This window comes from Anser anser, assembly GCF_964211835.1.
Source record: "Anser anser genome assembly, chromosome: 12".
Lineage (NCBI taxonomy): Eukaryota > Metazoa > Chordata > Aves > Anseriformes > Anatidae > Anser > Anser anser.
The window spans coordinates 24,131,264-24,149,400 of record NC_139733.1 but is presented as its reverse complement, the minus strand read 5'-3'; the positions used below and the strand labels follow the sequence as shown (position 1 = coordinate 24,149,400).

The window sequence follows — 18,137 nt, the reverse complement described above, 5'->3', positions numbered from 1 at the left end:
GCGCCTGCAGTACCCACTTTTGGCCACCAGGCGGCGGCAGAGGGCGCCAGGGGGCGCCGCCGCGCATGCGCGGCCCCGGGGCGCCTGCAGTACCCACTTTTGGCCACCAGGCGGCGGCAGAGGGCGCCAGGGGGCGCCGCCGCGCATGCGCGGCCCCGGGGCGCCTGCAGTACCCACTTTTGGCCACCAGGCGGCGGCAGAGGGCGCCAGGGGGCGCCACCGCGCATGCGCGGCCCCGGGCGCCTGCAGTACCCACTTTTGGCCACCAGGCGGCGGCAGAGGGCGCCAGGGGGCGCCACCGCGCATGCGCGGCCCCGGGGCGCCTGCAGTACCCACTTTTGGCCACCAGGCGGCGGCAGAGGGCGCCAGGGGGCGCCACCGCGCATGCGCGGCCCCGGGGCGCCTGCAGTACCCACTTTTGGCCACCAGGCGGCGGCAGAGGGCGCCAGCGGGCGCCACCGCGCATGCGCGGCCCCGCGGCGCCTGCAGTACCCACTTTTGGCCACCAGGCGGCGGCAGAGGGCGCCAGGGGGCGCCACCGCGCATGCGCGGCCCCGGGGCGCCTGCAGTACCCACTTTTGGCCACCAGGCGGCGGCAGAGGGCGCCAGGGGGCGCCACCGCGCATGCGCGGCCCCGGGGCGCCTGCAGTACCCACTTTTGGCCACCAGGCGGCGGCAGAGGGCGCCAGGGGGCGCCACCGCGCATGCGCGGCCCCGCGGCGCCTGCAGTACCCACTTTTGGCCACCAGGCGGCGGCAGAGGGCGCCAGGGGGCGCCACCGCGCATGCGCGGCCCCGGGGCGCCTGCAGTACCCACTTTTGGCCACCAGGCGGCGGCAGAGGGCGCCAGGGGGCGCCACCGCGCATGCGCGGCCCCGCGGCGCCTGCAGTACCCACTTTTGGCCACCAGGCGGCGGCAGAGGGCGCCAGGGGGCGCCACCGCGCATGCGCGGCCCCGCGGCGCCTGCAGTACCCACTTTTGGCCACCAGGCGGCGGCAGAGGGCGCCAGGGGGCGCCGCCGCGCATGCGCGGCCCCGCGGCGCCTGCAGTACCCACTTTTGGCCACCAGGCGGCGGCAGAGGGCGCCAGGGGGCGCCGCCGCGCATGCGCGGCCCCGCGGCGCCTGCAGTACCCACTTTTGGCCACCAGGCGGCGGCAGAGGGCGCCAGGGGGCGCCGCCGCGCATGCGCGGCCCCGCGGCGCCTGCAGTACCCACTTTTGGCCACCAGGCGGCGGCAGAGGGCGCCAGGGGGCGCCGCCGCGCATGCGCGGCCCCGCGGCGCCTGCAGTACCCACTTTTGGCCACCAGGCGGCGGCAGAGGGCGCCACAGCGTATGTGGTGCCCCGAGGCGCCTGCAGTACCCACTTTTCGCCACCTGGTGGCGCAGAGGGCGCCACAGCGTATGCGCGGCCCCGCGGCGCCTGCAGTACCCACTTTTCGCCACCAGGCGGCGGCAGAGGGCGCCACAGCGTATGCGCGGCCCCGAGGCGTCTGCAGTACCCACTTTTCGCCACCTGGCGGCGGTAGAGTGCGCCACAGCATATCGGTGTCCCGAGGCACCTGCAGTACCCACTTTTCGCCACCAGGTGGCGCAGAAGGCCCCAGGGGGCGCCACAGCGTATGCGCTGACCCAAGGCGCCTGCAGTACCGGATTTTCACCAGCAGGTGGCGGAAGGGGGCATTCAAAGGCGCCACCGCGCATGCGTGGCCCCTCGCCGCCTGCAGTACCCGCTTCTCGCCGGCAGGATGCGTCCTGAGGGCAGCAGGGACGGCTTCCCAGACCATTTTCTCAGAGAAAGCACAAACGAAAACAGCAGAAATTTGCACCCCACGCCGCCTCAGGGAGGAAGTGTCTGCCTTGAGCAACGTGCCGCTCACGGCTGGGAAGCTGAGCGGCGGCAAGCTGAAACAGTACATTTTTTATCGGGACAAAAAAGGCAGGGAGATAATAACAACGAACCCAACGTGGGCAACGGGATGCTCAGAGCCCAATGACCACAACTCCCGGCTTGCTGGGGGAATGGTGCTCCTGGCAGCTTGACACTGCAGACAGCACAGAGCCAGCCCCAGGCTTCCCCACCTGCAGCCCAGCACCCACAGACCTGTGCCTGCCACCCCATGCCACCCCCGCCTGGGCTTTCCCTGCCCCAGCCGCCAATCCCCCGGGACCCGGCCTCCACAACGCCATCCCCTGCCCTGGGGGTCCTGCCGGGAACCCCCAGCCCCCTCCCCACTTGCGCCTCTGCAAGCAGCCCCCGCCACACAGAGCAGTCCCCCCAGCCCGGGGAGCAAAGACAGCAGCGAGCTGCCCCCCCACCCGGCAGGGCTGGCCCCGCACTCTGAGGGGTTGTCAGCATCCCGCGGCCGGTGGACACGGGGCCACCCCCCCCCCTCCACACCCACCCCGCTAGGGAACCTGCACCCACACACAGACAGCGACAGCCACTTCCCCCAATGGCAACCACCAAAGGGGGCACGGGCCGGAAAGCAAACTTTATTAAACTGCTGTGCAGGACTCCGGGGAGGGGGGCTGCGGTGGGGCTCCCTGCCCAGTCGTTCTCCCCTTCCCCTGGTGGGCAAGGCAAAGAGCGGCGTCCGTCTCTCCGTCCGTCCGTCCCTGCATGGGGAGCGGATGCTGGAAGTGGGCTTCTCACTGTCGCTGCTTTGGGCAGTTGCGGAGTAATTGCCTTAAGTAACAAGGCAAATTAAACTCATATTCACCTTTTAAAGAAAGCGTACAGCATCACAGAAGCTTTCAGGGTGGAGGGCAGCTGCGCTACCTAAGCGTTCCCTAGGCCGCCAACTATCGGCCTAAGCTATCGCACTAGGGGAACTTGGTGTGCTGACTCTAAGGAAGGGAACGGAGCGTAAAGCAGAGTGGAAACACCACGGATAGGCTCTGCGACCAGATGCTCTTGTGCACACTGAGACCGATAAGCTGCACGTTTGCTACCCTGAGCCAACGACCTGTCATGTTTTTAACAAAACACTGCACTCTAGGGAACTTTTGCTCATTCTAGTATCATCATAATACCAAAACACACCTCCATCCCAAAAGCTCCGTGTCTCCAAGGTGCGACCACCCCTCACTGAGGGCATGCTCTGAGTTTCTCAGACCCCTCTACCTTTAAACGAAAGCAAGAAAACTTTACACCAAACATAACCAAGGTATGCCTGACTAGAGTCACTCAAGCCCCACCTAAAGGAGAGAAAATAAATGTAAACTGTCTTAAGTGAAAGGGGGTGTTAGGGAAGATACCATCACCAAGGATACCTTTCTGACTTCCAGGATCAGTCGACGGGCTGAGCCTCTCTTCCCCCCGCACTGGGACGCCGTGGGGTAATATTTGAACGCTTGGTTGTACCAGGTGTCTCCTTGGAAACTTAGAAATCTCTAGAGCCTTTGTGCCTTTTAATGCGTTAACAGCCAGGACGAGTACCTGTGTATTTCATGCGTGCTCGCTTGCTTTCGCGGACAGTGAATTTATCGCCGGCGATCCAAAGAACCTGTGTCCTTGTTGCTGTAATAAATTGCTGTTCATTGCATTGTTCCTAGCCATGACAGTTCTCATTGAACGCGACTAGAGCGAGGGCGTGCTATGTTATTGGTGAATCCGTGACCGTGATAGTTCAGTAACCTGAATCCGACCAGACCCGTAACAGTTAGTCAGCTACACCCCTTAGCGTGACAGTATTTCATAGGGAAAAACATTAAGCCTAAGATTTCCCATGCCTAAGGCCCTGGGGGTCAGGCAGAGAAGGAACCCGAGACTCTTAGCCATGCGACTCCTGAGAATTGCAGCTTACAGTTAGTCACTCACCGTCTTCCGGTCTCACAGGATGAGGCAGAGGTATAATCAATTCCTTCTCCATCTCTCTGGAAAGAGCTTTTCTCCTATCTACGACAAAGGAAAAAAAAAAAGTTGTGATCATGGGAGTCAGTACACAAAGCCACACGCTGTGAATTCACTACTACAGTTAAGATCATTTTTAGTCAAAAAACACCTCGGCAGCAATGTTACCACTGCAAACATAGCGTGGCAAGAAAAATTCCACTCAAGGTAAAGTAAAGGGCAAGCTAAAAGGACGAATGACGTGACCAAAGGCAACTGCAACAACCATCTACCAGATGGTTTCACAGCCCTCGTCCACAGCCCTCAGATTTCACGGTCGTCTTTCCTGACGAATGAATCCTGGAAGAACAGAAAAGATACACAAGGTGTCCTTTGTGGAGCCTTTAGGGAGACTACTGAAAGGAAAACCAAACCAAAAAACTAGGAACAGCAAGCGGCGTGTACGTTGGTTCTGTTAACAGAGTAACGCTAACGTACTAGAAATTTCCACGTTCTTTGCCCTCTACCTTGAAAAAGTCACCCAATTCTGTCAGTGTTCACCATCGCCTTTTTTTTTTTTCTTTTTTTTTTTAATTTTCACGTGGACATCTGAGGAAAACATTTCGAGTCCCTGTCATCAAGGGAGAGGAGGAGAAAAAAAAAAAAAAGAGAGGGATGAGGGGGGAAGAAGCACAGTCATTCCTTGCCTCGGTAACGCGAGCAAAAAGCTCAGGCGCTCGGCAACAATGTGCTTTGAAAGACAAAACACAGAAGAAACTGCATGTTATTTTATCTCAGCTGTAGAGTCACGTGTATTTGTACCTGCTCATTTATTCATCTGCCAGTTTATTTTGCTACAGACGCTACAGAACATAGAGACTGCGAGGTTACTACAACCTTTTGTAACCGATCCGATCTTTGGTAGGAATAGCTATCTAAAAGAGCCAACAAAATCCCCTTTGTCGACAGCCATCTGAACTTTTATCGTCTAACAATAGTCCTACAAACATCCCCCGGGATGCTCAACTTCAGAAACTTTCCGTTCAACCTGAGGCAGAACAAGCCCTTACCCTAGACACCTTCACCTGGCTCTCCACTGCTAGCAGGGTAGCACTCCGATACTGCCCAGTACGCGCTGCAGCCTACTCGCTTACACGTATTTACTGCGGCCTGGTTCGATACGCTCACAGAGAGACCCATGAAAAATCCACCCTTTCTTTCAGAAAAGTAAATAAAGACATACATACATATGACACAGTAAGGAAGAAAAGCTGAACACACGGGATGCCGTCCTTTACCGAGGGGCAGATCCAACATCAGCACAGGGAGCTTTGGGGCACGTGAGCGATCATCTACACCGGCCATCGGAACAAGCCAAACGCATGCACACGAGCCTCGATTTAAAAAAAAAAAACAAAAACAAACAAACAAACAAAAAAAGTCAAGTTCCTTTATAACTTATGGAAGTAACAACCTACAGCTTAGATGCAGTTGGATTGCATCAGCTTACGGACTGCCTCCTTCAAAATTCGCGGGGGGGTGGGAAAACCAGTCTCGAAAACCTGTTGCCTAACAGGAGACTGTTGCCTGCTCCTCCATAGGTTACGTTCCTCCAAGCATCGTCCTGTTCTTGGATTTTACCAGCCACAATGGGATGGTCCCACTGGCATGAGTCGGGGACGCTTCGCACAGGGTTTATTTGACGCTGAAGTAAGTCTTCTGCGGGTATAAGTAACGCAGCACGAGATGGAAAGTAAGCTAAGGCACCGTCTGCGGCACAACGCTTGTGCGATATTGGACCTGAGGGGACCAGTCAAAGCCTGCAATAATCGCTGAACGGGTGGGTAAGTAGGGAGCCCTACGGGAAACAGAGCTCATGTTCTGCGAAGCTCTTTTCCCGTCAAGAAGAGGACCTTTTCTATTCAGCGTCTTTACTGAACTTTAGGCTACTTCCTATTCGCTTTGGCAAGTTAGCCTCCGTAGAAGCCAAGAGATTTTAAACTGCCAAGCACCATTGATAGCTCCTGTTCTCTGACGACAGGCAATTTCAATCGGGGCGCTAGTTAATAGGAACGTCTGGCTCTGTTTCACGCAAATCAAGTACCTAAACCACAGACAGGAGTCTGCAGAAAGAATGCTTTAAAAGGTGAATTTAAAGAGAGGGATGATACTCACTTTTCCAACATTTCTGCAATGACTGTGGCAAAAAAGGCTGCACCAGGGACGTCTCTATCATTCCCTCTAGGATTTAGCAACTCCATACAGTTATGGGTCAAACACCACAGCTTCAACGCAAGGCAGACCTCGAAGGTCACGTTTCTGTCTGCGTATCGAGTTCCGCTGGAAAGCCCCCAGCCGCTCAATTCCCAAGCAACTTTGCCATGGCCAGCGCTTACCTGGAGTTTTGCTTTCTCTCGCTGCTCAGTACGGGCCCAAGGCTTCTTTTGTTGCACACAGTTCAAGCAAAACTCTCAGGACATAACCAATAGACAGACAGACAGGCAGAAATTACCTCTCACGTCTGTCTTGACCGACCACATCCAGCATTCTGGAAAGCCCCGCAAGCACCGGTTTATTTCTAGGACAACTCTGAAAGCTGAGGCGGGACAAAGGTTAGCCTCTCGTACCACAGACTGAGCAACAAAGAGACAGAGGTCGACAGGCCAATTCGTTCTAGGTCTAAGAAGCTACTACAGCTTGGCAGGCACTACGCGGCTTTCCTTTGCGCTTCCCCGCGCCGAGTGGTTCATGCTTCTGCAAATTCGATTCAGCCTTTGAGCCTGGGCTGCAGGAAGTTTACGAGCACGCCTCGGTTTCACCCGGAGGTCGCTGCGACTTACCCGGACAGCTGGGACAGACGGGCTGCTCTTTCTCCTGGGACACCTGCGACTGCAGCACGCCAGCTGCAGCTTTCCTCCCTTCAGCTGCTGCGCCACCTTCGTTCGGCGACAAACCCCGCGGGGGTCCCAGCGGCGGGGAGCTGCTTCTGCCCTGGTGAGCCGCAGGGAAAGGAGAGAGCCGGCCGTCAGCACGCGGGGGGAGGAAAACCTCCGAGGCGCAGCCCGACGATCGAGCGCAGCGAGGACCCGCGCCCGGCCGCCGCAGCCCCCACCCCTCCCGGCCCGACGCTCCGGGGAAGCGCCCCCGAAGGCTCTCGCTCGCCTCACCGCCGGCAGCCGCGCTCGCAGCCAGCGGCAACCTGCGCCTCCCGGCGCGCACGGCCCGGCCCCGGCCCCGGCTCGGGGAAAGACCGGCCGCGCGCCACAGAACTACAGCTCCCAGCATGCCGCGGGACGGAGCAGTCCATCCGACGCAGAGGGGAGTCGGCCAAGCGCACGCAACCGTCCCCGTCCCCGTCCCCCCCCCCGCCCAGCCCCCCGAAGCCCCGCGCAGTGCAGACCCCGCCGCACGCCCGGTCCGGTCCGGTCCGGCGCGGCGCCGCCCCCGCCCCGCACAAAGGCCGTTTCCGCAGAAGCCGCCGACCGCGTGGCGCCCCAACCGCCCGCCACCTCACCTCGCCCCGGCCCGGGGCGGCACCGCGGCCCGGCCCGGCCCGACAGCTTCCGCCCATAGTGCCGGCAAACCCTGCACAGCACCTCCGCCCTGGGTTCCTCCGAGCCAATCACAGAGCGTTTCCGCCCTGAGTTAAGGCTAGCCGTGACGCCGCTTCCGCCCTGGGTTCCCAGCCAATCATGGAATGCTCCTGCCCTCAATGACGGCTCGCTCGGACACCGCATCCGCCCTCACGGTCCAGCCAATCACGGAGCCGTTTTGGCCCTCGGTGAGGGCACGCCCTGACGTCACTTCCGCCCCCGGTTCCCTCCCACGTAACGGCTCTCAAAGCAGTTTGTTCCCTTTAAACAATAACAGAGCGCGGCTGTGCTTCAGAACGATTGGATTTCTTGAAATCTATAGGAAGCAGTCCGTGAAATATGATCTCGGAACCTCGCCTTTTAAGCATTAGAGGCAAACCTGCTATTTGTATGTGCTCCTTAGAAGCTAAACTGTCAGTCTGCAATTGTTTTACCTCTACTGCAACTCAGGACCGCACTCGGAGCGCGGACTCAATGCCGTGTGTGCTGTCTCCAGCTAGCTGTTAGGCACACACTGCTCCACGGAGAAGTCAAATTTCCTCTGTAATTGCTTACCCAAACCAGTATGAGACGCAATACAAAACTACGGAGGAAGCAACCTCTCCTCTGCACTCAGAGTCCGTCCTGCCGTCAGCTACAGCATGGGACGGAAACCGTATTATTCAGATGCGGAGGTATCAAAGATGATCCTCTGAAGTCGCATCGGAGAACTTGAGGCTGGGGGCTGGCAGGAAGAAAAGTAACTAACAAGACAAGCCATCCTAAGTCTGTAAAAAAAAAAAAAAAGAAAAAAAAAGAAAAGAAAAAGGTCAGGGGGTGGGGGTGGGAAGCCAGTAAGAATCAGCCTGATAAAAGGTTTACAAATGAGATGAAGAAGAAGAGGAGAAGAGGAGAGATTGTCTATGCAAGGCAAGAGACCCAGGAGGCAAAGGCTGAAGTCTAGGAAAGCAGACTAGAATGTGACGAGGAAACATACTGGCTTTCTATGAAGAACAGAGCTAGCAGCAAGGAAGTAATAATGGCAGACGAGGGAGACTAGTGCCTTTTCCTTTCACGTGAACATACTCCCTTCACTAGAGCATACTCCCCTTCAGTATGAAACGAGGACCAACGCTCACAAAATTCAGTTATAAAATAGGAAGCTGCCCTTTGGCAGTCTCTTTCTAAGTGCCCATACCCATCACTTGCTCCTCAAACACTTGCTCATATGTTAGAGAAATGCTCAATCAGTCTTGCTAAAAATACTAGCAGTGAGAGCCTAGACTCATCGCTCCACAAGTGAGTAAAAGCAATCATTCTGCCTCAGTGCAAACATGCAGTATCAGTATGGGACAGACCACTCACAGCCTAGAGCTTCTACTTTCTGTGCTAATTTTTTTTAGCATATATTCTTAACAGTTGCGATTTGTTATTAACAATATATATTAAACATTTGATGTTTAATTGTAGCCTGCAATTCAGCATGGACAGGAAAGAAGACAGAAGACAAAGAAAGAATGGGAGTAACCACGTTCCATGGTAGAGGAAGGGTCGCAGTAAGATTTCACCTTTACTTTTGCTGTTCACCATATTTGTAATTGTCTGAGACATGGGGTTACAAGATGAAAAGCTTTATAGCTGATACAAATTTATTGCAGTAGGACAAAGTGAAAAGCGCTGATATCGCACTTTTTCCCAGAAAGGAACTTCTCGGAAAAGGAGCTAAGTTTCCTGGTGGACACCAACTTGAACACGAAAGAGCAATGTGCCTTTGCTGCAAAAGCAGCTGAGGGTATCCTGGGTGGCATTAGGCAAAGTATTGCCAGCAGGTCAAGAAAGGCAATCCTCCCCCTCTGCTCAGGAACGGTGAGGCTGCACCTGGAGTGCTGGGCCCGGGCCTCCCAGTACAAGAGAGACCTGGACACACTGCAAAGAGTCCAACGGAGGGCCACGAGGATGGTAAGGGACTGAAGCACCTTTCCTATGAGGACAGGCTGGGAGAGCTGGGACTGTTCGGCCTGGAGAAGAGGAGGCTTGGAGGGGATCTCATCGATGTCTGTAAATACACGAAGGGAGGGTGCAAAGAAAACAAAGCCAGACTTTTCTAACTGGTACCCAAGGAACAAAAAAGGAGGCAACAGACACAGGCCGAAACGTAGGATGTTCCCCTCCTGTGGTTTCCTGAACATCAGTAAATACTTTTTCACTGTGAGGGTGACTGAGCACTAGCGTAGGCTGCCCAGGGAGGTCGTGGAGTCACAGTCTTTGTGAGGTTTCAAAACCTGTTTGGAGGTGGTCCTGGAAAACCAGATCTGGGTGGCTCTGCTTGAGCAGGGGTGTTGGACCAGGTGACCTCTGGAGGTCCTTCCAACCCCAACCAGCCTGTGATTCCTTTGCAGCCACTATGCAACAAAATAGCAAGTACAATTCAAAGCAGATAAACATGAAGCAATGCAGAGGCAAAAGGGGAAATCAGGCCTTGGTACTGCACATTCTATATGCACATATATATAGTATATATACACCATATATATAGGTACATTCTATATGCACGCTTTCACCCTGAAATCTTCAATAATAGATGATAACCTCTAAGACTAAAAGCAATACAAATTCTACCTAGTTCTTTGAATGCAAGTCTGATGCAGCAAGTCATCAGCTGGAAGGAACCCGAGCAGAGGATTCAAGATGTTCTATTCCAACATTAAAAATTACCTTTCAAAAGCCGTTTGTCAAGCAGAGCGTAGTTTCCCATTTGTTGAACAGGCAGGCCTAGCCAAATTTCAACCCTAAACTTCCAGGAAATCTCTACAGCTCCCAATGTACACGTTACTTCTGTACTCACCTGCAGGTTTTACCTCTGAAAAAAAAGTTCCAACTTTCTTCCCTTCCACAACATGTGTGATGACATGACCCGAGATCTTTGGGTGGGTTCCACTTGCAATCACTGCAGAGGTGCCTCCTTGGAGGGCCCGCAGAGCTGCTTTCACCTACGATGAAGGATAGAGCCAGTTCCTGAAAATGCACTTGTTATTTGAATCCCCATGCTCAACACAAATTCTTGCTCCACTTTGATCACTTACGTCAGAAAAGACCCTTCAGACCATCGAGTCCAACCATCGACCTAATGCTACCACTAAACCATATCCGTAAGTGCTATGTCCACATGTCTCTTAAATATTTTTAAGGATGGGGACTCTACCGCTTCCTCGGGCAGCCTGTTCTAATGTCTAACCACCCCTTCCATGAAGAAATGCTTCCTGATAGCCAACCTAAACCTCCCCTGGCACAACTTGAGGCCATTCCCTCACACCCTATCACTTGTCACTTGACAAAAGAGACTGACACCTTGCTACAACCTCCTTTCATTAGCTGTAGAGATCAATGTGGCCTCCCCACTGCCTTCTTCTCTCCAGACTTAAATCCCAGCTCCCTTAGCTGTTCCTCACATCGTTTTCTAGTTCCTTCGCCAGCTTTGCTGCTCTTCTCCGAGTGTATTCCCAGAAACTCAGTACCCTTATTGCAGTGAGATGTACTGGGTCTGGCTGGGATGGAGTTAGCTTTCCCAGCCCATGCAGTGCTGTGCTCTGCGCCTGTAGCTAGAACAGCACTGGTATCGCACCAGCGTCGTGTCTGCTGCTGAGCAATACCGGCACAGCATCAGGACTCCCTCTAACACCTCCCAGAGCCAGCAAGCTGGGGGCGGGCAAAAGGCAAGGAAGGAACATCACCAGGGCAGCTGACCTAAACCAACCAAAGGGATATTCCATACCCTATGATGTCACACTCAGCAATAAAAGGTGGAAAAAAGAAAAAGAAGGGAGGGGTGGGCTCTCGTTGTGAAAACGTCTGTGTGTTGAGGCCCTGCTTCAAGGACGTGGTCAAGCATCGCTCGTTTGTGGGAAGTAGAGTAATTTCTTTCCTCTGCACTTTCACACAGCCTTTGCCTGTTGTTTTTATTTTTTTCCCTTTAGACAGCGTAATTAATTAATAATAATTTTTCCTTAATAATTATTTTTTTCCTTTAGTTAAATTATCCTTATCTCAACCCGTGAGTTCTTTCCTTCCTTCTCTTCTTCCCCCTCCTCTTCCGAGGAGGGGGAGCGAGAGAGCGGTTGTGGTGGAGTTCAGCTGTCTAGCAAGGTAAAACCATCACACGAGGGGACCAACACCAAGCACAGTGCTCAAGGTGCGGTCTCACCAGTGCCAAGCACAGACGGACCATCGCTTCCGTTGTACTGCCGGCCACGCTATTTCTGATACAAGCCAGGATGTTATTGGCCATCTTGGCCTCCTGGGCATACTGCCGGCTCCTGTTCAACGAGCTGTTGACCAGCACAACACCCCCAAGTCCTTTTCTGCCAGGCAACTTTCTAGAACGCTGGTTGTGACCAGCTGACAACTGGATTGAACTCCAAAGACCTTCTGAGCCCAGACATACAACCACCAGTGCTGGTGAAGAGAGTTGTTCCTCCCTAGGGGTAGGGCTTGGCATTTCCCTCTACTGAACTTCAAAAGGTTCCTGCCTGCTCCTATCTGCAGCCTGTCAAGGTTCCTCTGAATGGCAACATAATTATCTGCTCTATCGGCCACTCCTCTCAATCTTGTATTATTAAGTCCCCTTTCCACATCTCCCTTTCCTTCTCAGTAAGAGAATAAGTGTTCTACATTTCTACCTTGGCTTCCATGCCTCCCATTCCCACCTGGGATTTGGTTCCAAATGTCACAGATTGTTGGTCTCCTGGGTAGGATATGTCAGTGAGCTTTGCATCATTGGATCCTGGAGGGCTGTCAAAGAGTCCTGAAATGAATAATAAAAAACTGTTAATGTTACATAACTTCTGTTCCAAAGCTCACCAGGGAAAAATAACTAAAGCCTTTGAGGCTAAAAACCTGTATTCCACTTTACAGGATTCAAAACTTCCACTGAACCCTCCTTTTGTGGAACTGAAAGGATGAAACACTAACATGCAGGCTCAAGATGTGTAACTTCACCGGAATTGTAGCTAGTGTGAGGAAACAGAATATCCACATGCTGAATAGTATCACGTAAGCTGGGAAGTACCCACATTTCAGTGAGGTTAGAGAGAAAACCGGAAAGAAGTTTCCAGCTTTTATACGGTTCAGAATCAGGGCTGACACACAAGAGTGCGCAACTGAACAAAGGACAGTCCTCTTCACCTAAAATCTCAGATGATATTCCCGAATGCTGTGTTGTACACTGATAAACCGGGCAACTTAGAAATATGTATAAAGGCTAACTATTGAGTTCTGCAAAGAAAGGACACAAGACTATAGACACACACTTATTCATTTTAAATAAATATTGTACTTTTATTTAACTATGTTCTGAGTTGAGCGATACTTCTGTTTACCTAACATGTAAACCCTGAACTCTACCGCCAAACTTCCCAGAAGTTCTATGCGAACAAACACGTCACAGATTAAAGCGCACAAGTGAAGAGTACCTGAACTCTTCCTTTACAGCTTGGGAAGGAAAGGACACTTCTTTCCATAAAGAAGATACCACAGCAAATGAATAAGCTGTGAGGAAATGGGAGCGGTGTTTTCATTTGTTTTTTATTTTTATTTTTTTATAAGTTGTTTGGACTATCATTTTTGTTATTTTTTTTTTTCCTGAGGCAGTCATTTCAACTAGAATCAACCATGAAATCCATCTGAAACAGCTGGAAGAAACTGTGGTTATGAAAAGCCAACCTCCTCCTTCCTTCTCAGGGCCTACAATATGGACCAAAGTCCAGAAGCCACCGAAGGAAACACGTCTGGAGATGATAAAAAGAGTACGTGATTTTGTTGATGTCCTGGTGTGAAACTGTACCTACCACCTTCCTCTTTCTAGAAAAGTACCTTCAGCATCAACAGGTGACAGACTTCACGGCAGCACAGCTCACAAGACTAGACTGCTATCAGCCACACGTCTGGGAGACAGAAAAGCTAGCAAGCTCCAGGTATCTGGAAAGCAATATCCAGGACATGTAAAGTACCCATAAATCACTGAAAGACAGAATCCACTGCCAGAAGAAGCAAACGATTGTAGAATAGCATTTGGCTTATATGCAGGGAAAGACTACGTATTTAGAATCAGGAGTATTACTCATGACTATATACAATCCTGAGGAGCTAGCAGAAGTACCATAGCGTCCACACAGGGTGTGCCTTCCAATCCTTTTACCGGCTTGGTTGCCCTCCTCTGTACGCTTTCAGGGATCTTAACGTTCTTTTTATATTGTAGAGCCCAGAATCGCACACAATATTGAAGGAAAGGCTTCGCCAACGCTAAATACAGTGGGAGAATCACCTCTTTTGACCAGCTGGCTAGGCTGTGTTTAATATATCCCAAAATGCCAGATGATACCCGTGCTTCTGAATCCTTTAGCTATCTTCCCAGGGCCCTGAAATTTATTTTGATTGAACACAGACTTCTTGCTGCAAATTTGTTGGTACCCACGTGAAAGAGCAGGAGTAGGGAATAATCTGAAGGTTGAACTAAGCTCGTAAGCTCGCTAGCAATGTCCCTGATCCAAGCCCCAGGCAGGTAGAAAAGCTCTCGATAAAGATGGTCTGGTCTGCAGATGGGAGCCTCTGTTCCCTTCAGAAGGCAGTCACACGTGACTATAACCTGGCACTATTTCTTCACCACGCCGGCCTTGATCTCTTGATCACTCTACAATTCCACGAAAGGAATTGCCTCCCAAGTCGTTCTTGACTGACCACAACTAGCGTTCCGGAAAGCCCTGCAAGCACTTGTTCATTATTTCTAGGATAATTCTTAAAGCTGAAGCGGGACAAAGTGTTGTCCACAAAGGCCTTTGGAGAGACTTCTGAAAGGAAAACCAGGCCAAACCAAAAAACTAGGAACAGCAAGCGGCGTGTACGTTGGTTTTGCTAACAGAGTAACACTAACGTACTAGAAATTTCCACGTTCTTTGCCCTCTACCTTGAAAGTGTCACCCAATTCTGTCAGTGTTCACCATCAGCTTCTTTTTGTTTTGTTTTTTTTTTTTTAAATTTTCACATGGACATCTGAGAAAAACATTTCGAGTCCCCGTCATCGAGGGAGAAGAGGAGAGGAAAAAAAAAGAAAAAAGAGGGGGGTGGGGAAGAAGCACAGCCATTCCTTTCCTCAGTAACGTGAGCAAAAAGCTCAGGCGCTCGGCAACAACAGAATCGTAGAATATCCTGAGTTGGAAGGGACCACCGAGGATCATCGTTAAGGATCACCGAGTCAAACAACGCGCTTTGAAAGACAAAACACAGAAGAACCTGCACATTATTTAATCTCAGCGATGGAGTCACGTGTATTTGTACCCGCTCATTTCTTCACCTGCCAGTTTATTGTGCTACAGACGCTACAGAACACACAAACTGCAAGGTTACTACTACTTTTCGTAACCGATGCGATCTTTGGTAGGACTAGCCGTCTAAGAGAGCCACCAAAATCCCCTTCACGCCTGGATTTCACCCGGAGGTCGCTGCGACTTACCCGGACAGCTGGGACAGACGGGCTGCTCTTTCTCCTGGGACACCTGCGACTGCAGCACGCCAGCTGCAGCTTTCCTCCCTTCAGCTGCTGCGCCACCTTCGTTCGGCGACAAACCCCGCGGGGGTCCCAGCGGCGGGGAGCTGCTTCTGCCCTGGTGAGCCGCAGGGAAAGGAGAGAGCCGGCCGTCAGCACGCGGGGGGAGGAAAACCTCCGAGGCGCAGCCCGACGATCGAGCGCAGCGAGGACCCGCGCCCGGCCGCCGCAGCCCCCACCCCTCCCGGCCCGACGCTCCGGGGAAGCGCCCCCGAAGGCTCTCGCTCGCCTCACCGCCGGCAGCCGCGCTCGCAGCCAGCGGCAACCTGCGCCTCCCGGCGCGCACGGCCCGGCCCCGGCCCCGGCTCGGGGAAAGACCGGCCGCGCGCCACAGAACTACAGCTCCCAGCATGCCGCGGGACGGAGCAGTCCATCCGACGCAGAGGGGAGTCGGCCAAGCGCACGCAACCGCCCCCCCCCCGCCGCTTCGCCCCCTTCCCCCCCAGCCCTCCGAAGCCCCGCGCAGTGCAGACGCCGCCGCACGCCCGGTCCGCTCCGCTCCGGCGCGGCGCCGCCCCCGCCCCGCACAAGGGCCGTTTCCGCAGAAGCCGCCGACTGCGTGGCGCCCCGACCACCCGCTGCCTCGCCCCGGCCCGGCCCGTCCGGGTGCAGCACCGCGCCTCGGCGTTCAGTGGCGTCCCGGCCCGTCCCGTCCGGTCCCGAGCCGGTCCCGAGCCGATCCCGGCCGGCTCAGCCGCTTCCGCCCTCGTGCCGGCAAGCCCGGCACGGCACTTCTGCCCTCGGTTCCCAGCCAATCACGGAGTGTTTCCACCCTCAGTGAAGGCTAGTCGTGATGCCGCTTCCGCCCTCAGGATCCCAGCCAATCACGGAGTGCTTCCACCCTCAGTGAAGGCACGGCCTGACGCCACTGCCGCCCTGGGTTGCCAACCAATCATGGAGTGCTTCCGCCCTCAGTTAAGGCAGGGCCTGACGCCACTTCTGCTCTTAGGTTCCCAGCCAATCACGGAGTGCTTCAGCCCTCAGTGGAGGCACGGCCTGACGCCACTTTCGCCCTCGCTTCCTAGCCCGGTATAGAGCCGGCGTGGCTCCCGCTGCGGAGAAGGGCGCCGCCATTTTGCCGCGGGCCTGGGTCCTGCGGCGCCGCCCCACTCTCCCTCTTTAGGCGAGCCGGCCGGCAGGCATGGCTTCCCGGAGCAGCGCTGATGTGCGAGCTAAAAAAAAAATAATAATAATAATAAAAAAACGCCACTCACAGGTTTATGCGTTTCCACAACTTAGGGCAGAGGTTGCCCTTGTAGTGCCTTTTTTTTTTTTTTTTTAAAAGAAGATCCGGGTATGCTTGGTCCTCTCTCATTGCTATGGCGGGTGTCCTGCAAGTATATCTGTGAGAAAAATCTCAAATCATTTTCTTCAGACAGGATCTTCTGTGAAGATATTTTATTTGCGATTGCAGTGGCGGGCGTCCTGCCAATTAGGAGCACATTACAGTAAACAAAGCATAACCTTTTATTCCCTATTCCCCAACACCTGATCCCCTCCCCTGTTTCCTCATTGGCCAAGTACTACAGGTTCACAAGCTACTCGACGCTCCTCTATACCATATATGTACAATTTTACTTTTTTCAACCCTTTAATTTCTTTTTTTTTTTTTTTGTTATGTTTCGAGAACCTGTGATCTTTGTTTTACTGTTCCCACACTGCTCAACCTGTTTTTCCTGAAGCTTCTGCCTTATTTTGGAACAGTGAGGCCTTCTACTGTCCACTTATCTACATAGCATTTCTCCGTATTATGACTACACAACTATCTTGGAATACAGAAAATTAGTTCTCTACTGCAAAAACACAACTTAGTTTCTCACAATTCCCCCCTCTTCTTTCCTTACTGCTACTGTTGTTTTTGCACCTCTTCACATACTGCACTCTTGAGTTTTTCCAACATTAAGGCGCAATAGTCTTCTTTGGATGTCACGGGGGATGGTAGGTATACAATACCGTTATTATTACAATACCAACAAATAGTTGTTTGTGCCAATTCTATTCAGGTAACCATGAAGATAGTTCCTCCCAGATGTTTCTAAATGCCCAGGAATTGTCATCTTGAGCTACTCTCTGTAGGATCTTTTTTTTTTTTTTTCTCCAAATACTTTTTTTTCCCAAAAAATATTTCCCCCAAATATCAGTGAGATTCGTCCCATTTGATCTACATATATACAGCAACTAACATTAATTACAGTGCACGCTCCTCCTTATGAGGTTATTAATGAATCTAATACTATTCAATTCTACAGTACTATTTTTGCAAACGTATCTAACTTATTTTCTAGATCTTCAATTATAGCAGAGATATTTACAATAGCTTTTTCTAATTCACCCACCTCTAACCAAGGTAAAAACCACCTTGCGAAGCTGTGAAATACTAGAGAATTTTACTAGAGAATTATCTGGAGTCCGCTTGATAATGTTCCACTTAATTGGGTCAAGATCCAATGTGTCCTGAAAGGCATTTAACTCACAGAGGCTTCACTATACACTTAAAGAAAGGCAGTAATAATCACCAAATGTTTACACAAGTAAGTCCAGGTCCATAGTTGAGCCTGGTAGCCTCTTTCAAGTATGATTTAATATTAGTACAGCAAGTGTCTTCTGAAAATTTGAAAAAAATGAAAGAAAGTTGAAAAAGTCTCGAGAAAAAAAAAAGAATCTAGTCCTAGAAAATGTACGTGTATGTGTTCCTTGTCTACCTGCAAAGTATGACTGCAAGTACCTCTGTAACAAACTCTGTTTATCATTTCATTATTCAGAGCTATCAGCCTGCACTAGCTTTATGAAGTTTCACTCTTCACTCTTTAGGGGTTCTGTGGAAGTTAGGCTGATTTTATAACTTCTCAGAAAGAATACGTTTGAAAAAGGAACTTACTGTGCTCAATAAACGCCAGCATGCGTTGGTTCTCTCCCCATCCTATCTCCATTATTGTTCTCATTAATTCATGTGTTATTCTACACATATTGTCTTCTTCTCTGTATACGCTGCTCAGACAGCGACCTAAAACCATGTACCACTACCAGTAGCCTCAGTGAAGTCCTAGTCATTTTTAGTTGTCCTACAATAATAAATTAAGAGTTCCTTTTAATTCTGTATCAGCATAGATCTCACCATGCATTACAGGAATAGA

The 18,137-nt window shown here is 52.3% G+C and overlaps 2 protein-coding genes across 29 annotated transcripts; both read right to left on the bottom strand.

Moving 5' to 3' along the window:
* Positions 1-1,252: 1,252 nt before the first annotated feature.
* Positions 1,253-7,976, bottom strand: LOC310880169 (uncharacterized protein). Of its 28 annotated transcripts, none has more exons than XR_014571497.1 (7): positions 7,349-7,952; positions 6,675-6,825; positions 6,347-6,430; positions 5,082-5,228; positions 3,823-3,900; positions 3,046-3,126; positions 2,476-2,722 (listed from the first exon to the last, which is right to left on the bottom strand). XR_014571497.1 is itself a non-coding variant. In XM_083795603.1 (6 exons), exons 3-6 carry the CDS (start codon positions 6,372-6,374, stop codon positions 1,922-1,924), a joined length of 1,020 nt encoding a protein of 339 aa, XP_083651729.1. In that variant the 5' UTR covers positions 6,375-6,430; positions 6,675-6,825; positions 7,002-7,174; the 3' UTR covers positions 1,272-1,921. The 28 variants fall into 28 exon arrangements, 19 of the variants coding, with proteins under 19 accessions (XP_083651728.1, XP_083651727.1, XP_083651725.1 ...); XR_014571498.1 differs by having other exon boundaries at positions 2,476-2,688; XR_014571499.1 differs by having other exon boundaries at positions 2,476-2,618.
* Positions 7,977-8,781: 805 nt separating this feature from the next.
* LOC310880171 (uncharacterized protein) lies at positions 8,782-15,339 on the bottom strand. Its single transcript, XM_083795605.1, has 5 exons — positions 15,238-15,339; positions 14,911-15,061; positions 12,083-12,207; positions 10,252-10,396; positions 8,782-9,462 (listed from the first exon to the last, which is right to left on the bottom strand). Exons 3-5 carry the CDS (start codon positions 12,101-12,103, stop codon positions 9,056-9,058), a joined length of 573 nt encoding a protein of 190 aa, XP_083651731.1. The 5' UTR covers positions 12,104-12,207; positions 14,911-15,061; positions 15,238-15,339; the 3' UTR covers positions 8,782-9,055.
* Between the last annotated feature and the right edge of the window lie 2,798 nt (positions 15,340-18,137).